At 34.1% G+C, this 14,172-nt stretch overlaps 2 protein-coding genes across 2 annotated transcripts in view; both read left to right on the top strand.

Moving 5' to 3' along the window:
- LOC144564815 (profilin) overlaps positions 1–14,172 on the top strand; it is a 96,417-nt gene that overhangs the window by 15,841 nt on the left and 66,404 nt on the right. The window lies entirely within an intron of this gene.
- On the top strand, positions 1,561–4,722 carry LOC144563897 (GDSL esterase/lipase At1g28600-like). The gene is made up of 5 exons (XM_078313363.1): positions 1,561–1,738; positions 1,992–2,210; positions 3,517–3,665; positions 3,950–4,223; positions 4,514–4,722. Exons 1-5 carry the CDS (start codon positions 1,561–1,563, stop codon positions 4,720–4,722), a joined length of 1,029 nt encoding a protein of 342 aa, XP_078169489.1.

Consider the following 14,172-nt stretch of genomic DNA (forward strand, 5'->3'; position numbering starts at 1 on the left):
AAACACTCTATTTTTTGGAAAATTATAAAAGGATTTCACAGAAAATTAGCTATTATTCAAAAGGAGGTCCTTATAAAAATTGAAATTAAAGTATTAAATTCCATCATTCTCTCTCAAAGAAAAAACTAATAATGAACTCTATGTGGGACGTACACCTCCAAATTAACGTGTCATACTGTGCTTAATTATAATGCAACAAACAACAATAGGTGAAATTTTAACGTACTGATTATATATATTAAGCACAGAGAATTCTTGTTTAGAGTAATTATGATTACATTAATTTCAAATCATCACTAACCATTTTTTACGTACGCAATATGACTGTCGTCTAGCGAACCTAGTACAGAAAGGAGTAAAAAGAAAGACTACGGTCTACAGGTCATACAAATCGTCCAAAATACGACTTGCACGCAACTCTCTGAAGTCTGATCAGTCACTGGCCCATCCGAGGAATTATCTTTCTCTTACATTTTTGTGCTGGGCCACTTCACTTGGGCCCAAAATATTTGACGCAACTAGGTCATTTTAAATTCTTAATGCTATTGCTTCCAAATACAAATGACATGATGAACAAGGAGGATGTCAGCAATTGTTCCAATGAAAAACTAAATATAATACTAGTGGAAAGAAAGGCTGGGAATCAGTCACAGACAATAACTAATTTTCTGCTTAGGGCTGTCAATGGTACCCTTTTAGCTGTTTATCTAACCCGTATCGTATTCGATAAGACGGATATGAGTAAGGTTTTTTTTCGTTAGCTTATTGGGTATGAATATGGATAAGATTTTATTTTTTTTGTTAACTAAATGGGTAAGGGTATGAGTAATGACTATTTTGTATCTGTTACCCTGGAGGTAATTAAAATCTTAATATATATTCAATTCAATTTTCACACCTAAATATATATATATATATATGTATGTATGTATTCGGTTTTTGAATTTTCTTCCTTTATAAAAAACAATTTAGTTGGAATTGGTTGCACATTTTTTTTTATTTTTTTATTAGAAATGCAATTACATATTTGTAAAATGAATGAGTTTTTGATGTTTAATTTGTAAAATATTATAAAATTAATTATTATATTAGTATTATCCGTTATTTACCCGCTATCGTTTCATTATCCGATAATATTAACGGTAAGAGTAGAGTAGGGTAAGGTTAATTTTTAATGGGCATGAATAGGGTATGAATAAAATCAATTTTAATGGGTATGGGTGTGAAAATGCCTAGCTCCACCCAACCCGTACCGTAGCCATTGACACCCGTGTAATTTCTGCTATAAAAGAAATGTTTTTTGCCTAGTAGCTACAAACGGTGTAAGATCTAGCAAACAACCTCACAAAAATAATCTTAATGCCTTTCTGTCCTTTAAAACATTACTTTCCATTTCCATTTTGATTCCTTTTCCGCAACAGATATCAATTTTCTTATATACTGCTATTGAAGAAAATAAAAATAAAAATAAAATAATTCGACCTCTGTATGGATTCTTCCAAGTTTTCTCTTGTCATTACATTTTCACTATTCCTGATCATCCCCTTGATTAGCACCGACATGGTCCAATCGCTTTGTTGCTTCGACCGTATTTTCAGCTTTGGTGATTCAATGACAGATACAGGAAATGATTGCAGTCAGCCGAGTGTACCCTGTCTTCCAGTTCCTTATGGGGAGACATACTTCCATAAGCCCAATGGCAGGTGGTGCGACGGCAGACTGATTGTCGACTTCATTGGTATATGTCGAATCAATCTTTCGTAATCATTGCATATATTTTATGAAGATCAGAGACCACACATAGGTTAATATAAAAGTCTTCATCAGAATATATCTTAACATTTAAATCCAACAAGTGCGCTAGTTTACATTTTTTTTTTTTTTGGGTTATTAATCTTATGCTGGTGTTTCAGATGACCAGAACTAACAATATATCTTAACATAAATGATATGTATCAGAAAATATTTGATGATTAATTTGCTCCGTGCAGCTGAAGCATATGGGTTACCGCTTCTGCCACCATCCATGGCAGGTAATACACCGGAGTATTTTCAGCACGGAGCAAACTTTGCGGTGGCGGCAGCACAAGCGCTTAATTATTCAACCTATAAGAAAGTCACTGGGTTGGATCCTCCAGGGGCTGATCACTCTTTGGGCATTCAGCTTCAGTCTTTTAAGGATTTCCTACCTATTATCTCTCAAGGATCTAGTAAGTATATATATACTTTTCAATATAGAGTGAACTTGATATTTAATTCAAATATCAATATATACAAAATTATAGATTTTCAACTTCCGTCTACCTACATCTAGTATTATTAACTTACTAATTATTCTGTGTTCTTTGTTTTTAGATTTAGCTCCATTAGTAATGCAGCAGGCATAATTACAAGAAATTAACAAAACTTATATACCATTAACCTCGATACTGAGAGCCAGAGATGGTGTTAGACTTTTTAGTGAACATCGTTTAATTTGTCGGTGCTAGGGGAAACAAATATTATAAAGACTTATTAGGAAAAGAAACATATAAATGTATCGATCCTTTTCTCATCCAAGTACAGTAGAAAATACTGTTGCTTGCACGGTACAATAACATGTCAGATAGTACTTATCATTTCTATTGCAAACTTGCAAGCATTTTGCAAAAAATTTAGATCTCGTAATTATATATTAATTCTTCGTACTATATTAAACTACTTGGAAATTTAATTGAATATGTATGTCCTCCTACTAAAATGAAAATAGTAGCTTGTAACAACCTGTACGTATTTCTGCCAAATGCTAAAGCATCACGAATGCTTCTACAGAGCAACTGGAGTACCACGGCTGTGTAAACCATGTTCTATTCTTTGAGATCTTTCATGATCAATTATGAACAATTCAATTAATAGCCCAAAGATCACCAATACCGAATATTTCACAAACAAAGCTTAATATGATCTATTGTTTAAGATGACATACCTTGATTAACAGCGGAAGATGTAATGGCTGCCATCTTCTTTCTTCTGACTCCTGACGGTTACTCTTCTTCTCAGAATTCGGTTTCTCTCTCTAACCCTATTTCTTTATGCGTTTCTTGATGGAGAAGAATGCGACTCTTGGCAGGGAGAGAGAGGACCCAATCCTTTATATAACATTTAACTTTAAATCTGGTACGTCCATCATATACCAATTCAACGCTTAAGATTAATCACGGATCTAATGCTCTATTTATGACTTAATTAATCGGGTCACATTAAGATTAGAAACTGCATAACGTTAAAAGTAAATGAGCCATTTGCAGTTTCTAATAGCAGATTTCTAACAGGCTGACCATAGGAATTCTTAATACTTGTAAAATTAAACATATTGAATTTCACTGTAATATGACAAGTTTGTAATATTACAATCATATATGACGTACATATTAATTATGAGGTTTTCGAGGGGTAAGTACCAAATCTGCCTAATATATTTGTTGGCTTGTAGGTAGTAATTAATTGTTCTCTTTATGTTAACAATTAACCAAACAGCTGTCAGTGCCATCATGGCTAGCTCGTTGTTTGTTGTGGGAGAAATTGGAGGTGTGGATTACATTCATGGTCTAAGCAGCAACAAGTCCTTGGAAGATATGAAACCTTGGGTTCCATATGTTGTAGCTGCCATCAGTTCTGCTGTCACTGTAACTCATTTCTGAGCATTTATTTTCCATTATTCCATATGATAAAATTAAAACAAAATTTATATCCTCAATATATATATTTTTTAAATTCTCACGAGATAAAATTGACTAATTAATGAGGAAAGGACCGGTTCACAATTTTATAAAATTTTATAAAAAAAAAAAATTGTCACTCTGCGGGGGTGTTGATGTAATTAAGCAACAAAAGGACTAGTTAGTAAAGTTACGGGATACTAAAAATGTATATTTAACAAAAATTTAATATGTATGTTTTCATTTGACAGGATTTAATCAACCTTGGATCTACCACGTTGGTAGTACCAGGAAACTATGCATTTGGTTGTGCTCCTGGGTACTTAAACATATTTCAAAGTAATAACACTGATGACTATGACGTCCTCGGTTGCATTAAGTGGCTAAATGAGCTCTCAGTTTACCATAATACTATGCTAATGGAAGAGTTGATCAAGCAAAGACTACTTCACCCCCTTACAAAAATTGTATATGCTGACTATTATGGGGCGCAGTTACAACTCTTTTTAAATGCAAAGACGCTAGGTAAGATACAAAATGCTATGTTATGTCAATGCAAAAAATCTCATTTTGCATGGCTAAATGATATTTCTAAGCTTTTGTACCCGTTCAATTACATGAAATTGGGTTTCTATGCTTTTAACATGTGTTTTTTCAGGGTTCCTAGTTAATTGGTAGTTAAATAATAAAGTTCACTGAGACTATACACAGTGCTGTTCTGACGCATATATAATTAATGTTAAAAAATTTGGTAATCAAAGTTAATCGTACTATTAATCACATAATTTAAATAAACTTAATTTTATGGAATGTAGATTTTCCAGCTCCTTTATTTGCATGCTGCGGGGCTCCAGGTCAACCATATAATTTCTCCCTGAATCACCCGTGTGGGTCAAAGGGAACACAATCTTGTCCAGATCCAGCGAGATATATTTCATGGGACGGGGGACACTTAACAGAGGCCGCAAACCATTTAATTGCTAGTGAAATACTGTATGGACCATATGCTTTCCCTCCACTCTAGCTGGAAATAAAAATCTAAATGTATTATCGAACTTGGAAATTGGAATATTGGCTTGTTAGTCTCGAATCATGAAGACAAAATATAATAAAGATGCGTTGATGCAAGATGTACAAGAATCGGACCAGCAACTACGTACCTTTGATCGGATGTGTATTGCTGTCCTCTTCATTTTATTTCATTTTATTTTATTTTATTTTTATTTTTTATTCCATGCTATATGTTGTGTGGAACTGTTGGGATATATGTATGTATGTACTTGTGCCAGTACTATTACCGAATAAATTGTGTTTGATGATATCATGACTTCTAAAGGTGCAAATGATCTGACTTCTTTCCATGCTATTGGGCCTAATTTAAAGAGGAGACCGAATCGTCTGTCCCTCTGGAAGCAGGAAATTCCTGTCCTCAGAGTCACTGAAGAGTGGGCCTCTAGTAAACAGTAACCAGTTAACTTTAACCCTTTAACAGTAATCGGACTCACTCCGCAGTAACTCTGAGAGCAGGAATTTCCTGCACCCCAGTGCAGGAGATCTGATCTCTTTAAAGAGCCCATATTCTAGCTGTAGTGGATTAACAATACCCGGGTCGGGTATACCCGACCATACCCGCCCGTGCCCGCCACCCGGGGTACCCGTGCCCGAGCCCGGGTATGGGTCGGGTACTCGGGTACGCGGGTACGGGCATAAACCAGACCGGACCCGTTTTTTTGGACCAATACCCGACCATACCCTACCCGAGTTTACCCGTACCCGACTATACCCGTACCCTAATACCCGAGTACTGTTCATCTGAATTCAAAATTCAAAAATTCTGTTTTTCCCTCAAAAAAAAAACAGAAAAAACCAACAAAAAACCAGAAAAAAACCAGAAAAAAAAAACAGCAAAAAAAAAAAAAAACAGAAAAAAAAATAAATAAATAAAAAAATAAAAAATACCCGTACCCGTCCTATCCGTCAAGAGTACACGGGTACAGGTATAGGACGAGTAGGGTATGATTTTTGAAAAATATACCCGACCATACCCGTACCCGTATACCCTTGTACCCGTACCCGTATACCCTTGTACCCGTCCTACCCGTACCCGTCTCGGGTATACCCGAGATACCCGTATCCGCCCGCTCATTAAACTTCTATCTAGCTGTATCCAAATTTTTTATTTCTAAATAATGGAACGTCGTGATACACACGTTATCGGTACGTCGCAACATGCATGCTTATTATCACGTGACGTATTAACGTTTCACGTGACACTAAGTATCGTTGGACGTGCCTCCCCTTGTTTAAAAAATAGTACGACATAGTACGTACGTCACGTGGACATACTGTGACTCATCATTCATCAAGGCACGTTACGTAACAAGGCATAGAACATCACGGGATCGAAATCACAGAACATCACTGATAGTCTGATACTATAAATATTATAAAATCCCTTATGATCATCGGACGACTTATATTAATTGTCCCAAAAAAATAATTTTTAGAATGGTCTAGATTTTTTAGATCAAGTGATATATTTTGTATTTATTTAAAAAAGATAGTAAAACGATTGTAAATAAGGTAAAATTTAATCGACAAATACATTTTCAAATAGAGTTCATATTAAATGATTCTAATTAACTGTTTAAACGTTAAAAGTAAGGATCATGATAACAATCCCCACAGGTCTATTCCCGCAAAAAACCCCGCACTAACTGCTAAAAAAGTCATGGGGGGGACCGCTCAATCATTAATACTCCGCAAAAAATGTTAGTATTTAACTTGAAGCATCAAAGTATTTATCCTGAATTTGCAAAGTATTAATCCCTATGCAATGATCTCTATTTATGACTGAATAAATCAATCCATTAATTGTCCCCACACAAAATTTCTTTTTTTTTTTGAATTGTCCCCGCACAACTGGGGACCTTTAAATAAACAATCCCCTCATAAATACTTGTCAGTTATCCCCGCACAAAATTTCCTTTTTTTTTGGATTGTCCCCGCACAATTGGGGACCATTAAATAAACAATCCCCTCACCCAATGATAAATATTTCTCACACATAATGATAAATATTTTATGTTACATAGATAAATACTTCTCAGATATAATTGCAATTTTCAGTAAAAACATCAATGATAAATACTCTATGTTACAAAGGTAAATATTTTATGTTACATAGATAAATATTTCTCAAACATAATTGCACTTACAGTAAAAACATCAGTGATAAATACTCTTAGACATAATGATAAATACTCTCATGTATAAGTATAAATACTTTATGTTACATGGATAAATACTTTATGTTACATAGATAAATATTTCTCAAACATAATTGCAACTTACAGTAAACATCAATGATAAATACTTTATGTTATATGGATAAATATTTTATGTTACATGGATAAATACTTCTCAGAAATAACAAATAAACATTTATTAACGGGGATTGTTATTAGATAACAATATAATTAATGCGGAAATTATTTTTAAAGGAATAATTAATGCGGGAATTGTTATTAGAGGAAAGCATAATTAATGCGGGGATTGGTATTAAATGACTCTAATTTAATGCGGGGATAAATGAAAATTTTTAGCCAAATAAGTGAGGGGATATGACAGTTAAGGAAATGAGAGAGTGCGGGGATAAATGGAGGGACGGGTGGGGGGATTAGTATAATTATTCTAAAAGTAAATATATTAATTCATAATATATACGGATCAAGACATAAAAGAGCGGGTAGCTAGAATCGAATCTGCATCGTTAGCTTAGAAGGCTAGGGGTCTACGCTATGTATAATAATAGCCTTACTATATATGATAGTTTTATATATATATGTCAATTAACAATAAGGATGTTATGAAATCTATATAAATTAATACGGATAAATAACTTTATTTAATAGATAACCGTTAAAATCATGAAATTTCAATTGACAATATCATTCAAAATGAGATGGAAAAGAAGTGAATATTAAACGCTACACTACAAAAAAAAACACTTTTATATTGGTTGCAATCGCATTATGTCATCTGGTTCTGAACCAATACTTATCGACCTGATAGGAAATGTGTATACACTGTCATCGGCTCATAACAAACGGCGTTAATCAATATATCATCGGCAGAGGTCGTTCGGCCATCGGGTGGGACGTACCCAACGCAATCGTTTTTGTTTGGCAACCGATGGTAAGTGTGATTGACGGTGTGTCGCTGCACGTTTTATGGCATCGCTTGAGTTTTTTTGTTGCCGATGGTAAATGTCGCATACAACATCGTTTTTGCTTTTATTTGCGTTGGCATTGTTATCTTAGCTTTGCATCTGTTTTTAATTTGAACTGTTGGTGATTTATATATATATATATATATTTCAATTACGCCCCAATTAGGAGCTAGCTAGCTAGCCTCCATTTGCTAGCCTTTTTTTAAACTCATCATTTCAACCAACAATTTAAACATGCATTCAACCAAATATATATATAAATAGACAACATTCATAATGCATATTGTACCCAACAACAACATACATATCTATAACATAACAATATTATAGATTACCGACAAGCCATAATTATCATCAACAAAACTTTCATGCAATTGTATCCACTAATTGTACCAACAACAAAAATGTACATCATATATGTGTATCAATAACTAACGGTTGTTCCCAATTACCACAAAAATATATATCATATATACGTACCAAAAACTGACCAAGTTTCAATTCAGACGTGCCTTTGCCGAGGAGGTAAAACATGATCCAAGAAGTACTTACACCATGTTCACGTTCCTTGTATGGTGTACTACTCAATTTGCTCTGCATGAATGAACCCCGAACATATTAACAACATATACATATATTAACAAATGAATCTGAAAACATGCATGATAGATCAAAACAGGTGATTAATTGTCAAACCCTTGGAAAAGATCTAAAATAATTTCTGATGATGAACTCCATGTTCTTCATCACAAAATAGCTGCATTCCCAACGTCCCGTTTGTCTAGGGAACTGAAATGTGTATTATTTTAAACAAAATAAAATTAGTAGTGCAATTGAAAATTGTAATAAATTAGAATGATAAACTTAGATTGGAATATTTTCTTACCGAATAGTCTCTAACATCCAGGCTGCTCATTTTTATTCCTTGGTAAGTATTGCGGATGAGCCCTGAAAATAATACTGAAGATCAGTGTGTAGTATCTAGAAGTATGTCAGATCGGTGTTTTGTGTTTTAAATTATATATATGTATTTGAATTACTTTCTAAGGTATGTAATATATGAATAATAATTCTCTGTCTGGATCTGACAACGAGTCCAGCTTATAGACAGTAGAGATTTGTGGCATTATAACGAAAAGCATCTAATGGTCACTACAATTGAAGCTATAAAAAAAATTTTTGTTAAAAACAGACAATAAATTACATGAGTATAATTAATTAACATCTTAAAGTTGGTGGTATGATGCAAATATAAGTTTCTTTTCCTTATACTTTAGCAAGGCATCAACCAAGTACTCCATGGAAGTTTCTCTATAATAGGTTATATTTGTGGCGCATATCATATTTGCGTCCAGAAAAGCAATATAATTATTGTTTTTCTCAGTTGGAGAAATTATTGTTGTGCAATACCTGAAAACAACAAATTTCAAAATACAAGGAAATAGTTAATTGCTGAAAGAATAAAAACCTTTAAAATTCGGAAGACTCACAATGTCCAGACTTGTAGAATAGAGACGTCAAGCCCCTCGTATGTCATCAGGTTCTTGATATCTTCGAAACCCACTAACATTTAAAAGTCCTCAAGCCACAACACTCTAGGTTCTACAGGGCAGAAGAATCCTGCTCCTCCATCCATTGGCATAGCAAGATATCTGTCATATAGCATTTGAATTTTTTGTTAAAAAAAGTCTTAATGTTTATTTTTATTATTTGACAGGATTTAATCAACCTTGGAGCAACCACATTGGTTATACCAGGAAACTATGCATTTGGATGTGCTCCTTGGTTCTTGACCCTATATAAGATTAATAACAGTGAAGATTATGACATCTTTGGTTGTATCAAGTGGATAAATGAGCTCTCGGTTTATCATAATACTATGCTAATGGAAGAGTTGTCTAAGCAAAGGCTACTTCACCCCCTTAAAAGAATCATATACGCTGATTATTATGGGGCCCAATCTCAACTGTATTTAAATGCAAAAGCGCTTGGTAAGATACCACAAGTATTGTTTACTGTGATTTTCTGACGCATATATATATATATATATATATATATATATATGAGTAGAACTAGGGTGTTCTTAAGCTCACCAAAGTGTTTGGTGAGCTTGACTCTAAAATCCGTCAAATCGGTTTCAAATGACGAATCTGAACCGTTGGAACCCGCCTATTTTACGTGTGATGCTTCTACATGTGAAATTTTTAAACTTTCGAATTAGTTTAGTATAAAGTCAAGCGGTCAAAACATGTTCAAAAAATGAATGCACTAAAATTAATTTATTAACCTTCTAATTTTGACCAATTGACTTTATACTAAACTAATTCGAAAGTTAAAAAAATTCACATGTAGACGCATCACACGTAAAATAGACGGGTTCCAACGGTTCGGATTCGTCATTTGAAACCGATTTGACGGGTTTTGGAGTCAAGCTCACCAAACACTTTGGTGAGCTTAAGAACACCCTAGTTCTACTCTATATATAGAGTTAGGCTGGGGTGCTATGGATAGCATAGAGGCCTCTATGCTACGGCTCAATATTCGAGTTTTCAAAATCCAAACGGTCGATCCGAACCGTTCATCTTATTCTCCATATTAATATCTGCTTGGAGACCAAATTTCACATTTTTCTGAATTTTTTTACTATTTATTAAGTATTTTACAAAATTGTTGATCCAACGGTGGCTGCACAAAACAGTAAAACCGTTGGATTAGCGATTTTCAAAGTGGCTTAATAAATAGTAAAAAAATTCAGAAAAATGTAAAATTTGGTCTCCAAACAGATATTAATATGGAGAATAAGATGAACGGTTCGGATCGACCGTTTGGATTTTGAAAACTCGAATATTGAGCCGTAGCATAGAGGCCACTATGCTATCCATAGCACCCCAGCCTAACTCCTATATATATATAATCTTCTAAAACTATTGCTAATTCAAAGTTTATGTATGCAGGTTTTACAGCTCCTTATTTATTTGCATGTTGTGGGGCTCCGGGTCAACCATATAATATGTCATTGAATATCCCGTGTGGGTCCACAGGGATCACAATCATGTCCCGATCCAGCGAAGTATATTTCATGGGACGGAAATCACTTGACAGAGGCCGCAAACCATATAATTGCTAATGAAATACTGTATGGACCGTATGCTTTGCCTCCACTCTTGCTGGAGCCTACTCTATCTGTATTATAAATTAAACAGCTTGGAACGGCGTGTTAACCTCCATTGAGCAAAATGACTTATTTTCACTTGGAGATAAATTGACGCAAACCATATATATACCTGCTGCTACTATTGGGATGTCAGATGTGTTCTACTAATAATTTTCTTTTTATATGTTCTGTTCGTGCTTAATTTGTTTGTACGCCCAAAAAAATAAAATCTAGTAGTCTAGTGCAATAAATTGTGTTTAAACTATGATTGTTTCTATGGGTACTAACGGGCAAATATAAACTCTGTTCATGCTTAGCCCATTGAAGATCAAAGATACTGCTCAACCCAATATTGTGATGGAAATGGCATTGCCCAGACACTGCTCAACCCCAGCCCTCAATTGAAGATCAAAGATACCCCATTATTGATTTTATTTATAATTCTTTTTTTTTTCTAGAATATCCAATATAGCTCTTGTTGCTCTCTCAGTCTCTCCTGCCACTACAGTCTTCTCTGTTAAGCATAAAAATCTTATCCCATAAAGTCACCAGAACCAGGGGCGGACCCACTGTAGCACAGGGGGTCAGCTGCCCCCGGCTGAATTTTTAAAAATAGTGTTAAAAATCTGCTTTTCGGACCTCTGCCCCTCCTTGGAATTCAAATTGCCCCCCTGTAGTCCATTCTGGAATTCTAATAGACAAAATGGAGCCCATATAAACTCTGAGCAAAACAAATTAGCGGAGCCCAAATAGGCGCTGATCCCAAATAGCGAAAATTAGTTGAACCAAAATGTTTTTATTTATTTTTATTTTTTTGAATTCAAAGGTAGAGGCTGCCAAGTTGAACCAAAATGTTGATTTCAAATTCCCTATAAATGTTGAATTGTTGATTTTTTTTCAAATAATTTAGGATTTTTATTATATTGATTGGTATTTTTTTTGTTATGTTGAATTGTACCCGATAAGCTATTTGCATCCGATTATTGCCCCGCCATGACAAAAATCCTACGTCCGCCCCTGACCAGAACAGACAATTTTAATTTAAGCTTTTTGAGGAAATCCAACACCATGTATTACAGAGAAGAAAACCACACAGAATTAATAGAAGACAGTTACATGAAAAGGGAAGCTATTTAGCAGCCCATAAGGTTATTAATGGATCAGATTCATAGTCTAGCATGATCAGACTCTAATTTAATAAAAATGTGAATTGAACGTAATTTCACATCTAATATTAGATTCTTATCGTTTTTTAAATTCTTTCGTTATTATTCGAGGGGTCTTATATACGGAGATAAACATGTTATCATTTTATTATTTATTATAAAGGAAAACATCGACTTTGTTGAAATTATATACCTAACATGACGGGAGTAAAGCAGAATTTTTTTTTTTTTTATTGCACTAGGGACGTGGCTATTGAGTAGTTGACAGAGATATATTGACTCAAAAGTATTTTGTGTCTGAATTGTGATAGTTTACTGATCCTAGTGCTATTATGTTTATTTTTGTGAAATATTGGTTCTGTAATAATGTAAAAAATTTAGGGATGAAATTGTAAAATTTTCTTTTGCTCTTTAGATTGTAATTCTACAAGTTCGTACCAGAGGTTTGGTACCGGTTCGTAAAAACTCTATATATATATCATAGAAACTGATGATATGTTTACCTGATTACCTCACTTTAATCAAAATAATAATATGTGATCTACGTTATTCTCTTTATGTGTTTATAAAAAATTATTACATTTTAATTTTATTTTTATGTGAATCAATAAGTTAAAAAATCAGCATCTAAAAATTATTTACATTAGTATATTTTTTACAAGCTCTTGATGACAACTAAAATAAAATTGAAATGTCATAAATTTTTGCACGTGCATAGATAAAATAATGTAAATCATATTTAACTGTTTTATTTTAACTTTTTAATTTTTGAATTTTAAATTATTAAAGTTTTTATAAATAGAGAGACGGAGACACAAAGAATGCAGATATTTTAACTCCCTTGCATCCGGACTTTTGTTTCAAAATATAATAAATTAAATTAAATTTGCGGGTCTAGAATGGCAATTCAGCGACTCCAAACGGGAGCGAATCCAATCCTCTGGTAACAGAATATTTATGTTTAGATATGGACCATTAGATTAAAATCAGGTTCCTTTAATATTCGTGTGTATTCTGATCGAACAGTCTAGATCTAAAATAAATATTTTGTTACCTCAGGTAATTTGCAATGGGAGCCAGCGGGGATAGCCGAAATTTTTATTAATACCCAAAATTATTATAAAATTACGCAATCTACCTATTTTTTGAGAGATTTTGAAAATTGTCTTTTCTGGTTACTAAATAACCGGACCAAGGCATGCTTTCTGGTGATTAAATCATCGGACCAATTTTCTTGATCCGGTGACTAAATAACCGAATAGCAACAATGCACAATTTATGATAAGAAATAGATCTATTGTGTTGATGGGGCTAGCAATAATGCACAGTCCATCATAAGAAAATTAATACTGTTCACAGTTAAGGGATAGTATGAAAAGCATCGAAAGGTCAACACAATATATATTGTAAGCAAGAAATGCGGAAGGCATGTTTTCCGGTTATTAAATAACCGGACTAAGGCGTGCTTTCTGATTATTTAGTCATTTTTTTGATCCGATGATTAAAGAAATGCGAAAGGCATGTTTTCCGGTTATTTAGTCATCGGACCAAGAACATTGATCCGGTGATTCAATCACCAGAAATCATGTCCTGTTCCGATTATTTAGGGTGTGTTCCAGAACCTGTCACGCAGAGGAAGGGGACGGAAGAAGAAGGGAGGGTTACACGGTTCGTGTTACTCTGTCTACACCCCGAATCGGGGGTTACGAATTTCGGAAACTTTCAACGTAGAGTTACACTGCAACAGTACCATTTTCCCTTCCTCTCCTCTCCAATTTCTTCGTTTTAAAACGAGTAACCGTGGCGGGCACGCCTTCGTCTCCCCTTCCTTTCCTTCAACGAGGGATTTACTTTTCCGTCGTGGAGCACGCCCTTGGTAACTGAAAGCGGCAATTTTCGAGATCTCACGAAAAAGTAGTTAGA

Source organism: Carex rostrata, chromosome 13 (assembly GCF_964058835.1).
Source record: "Carex rostrata chromosome 13, lpCarRost1.2, whole genome shotgun sequence".
NCBI lineage: Eukaryota > Viridiplantae > Streptophyta > Magnoliopsida > Poales > Cyperaceae > Carex > Carex rostrata.

Coding starts and splice junctions, on each gene's coding strand:
- LOC144563897 (XM_078313363.1), top strand. CDS start 1,561: ATGGTCCAATCGCTTTGTTGCTTCGACCGTATTTTCAGCTTTGGTGAT. Junction 1,739..1,991: donor ACTGATTGTCGACTTCATTG/GTATATGTCGAA, acceptor TGCTCCGTGCAG/CTGAAGCATATGGGTTACCG. Junction 4,224..4,513: donor TTTAAATGCAAAGACGCTAG/GTAAGATACAAA, acceptor TATGGAATGTAG/ATTTTCCAGCTCCTTTATTT.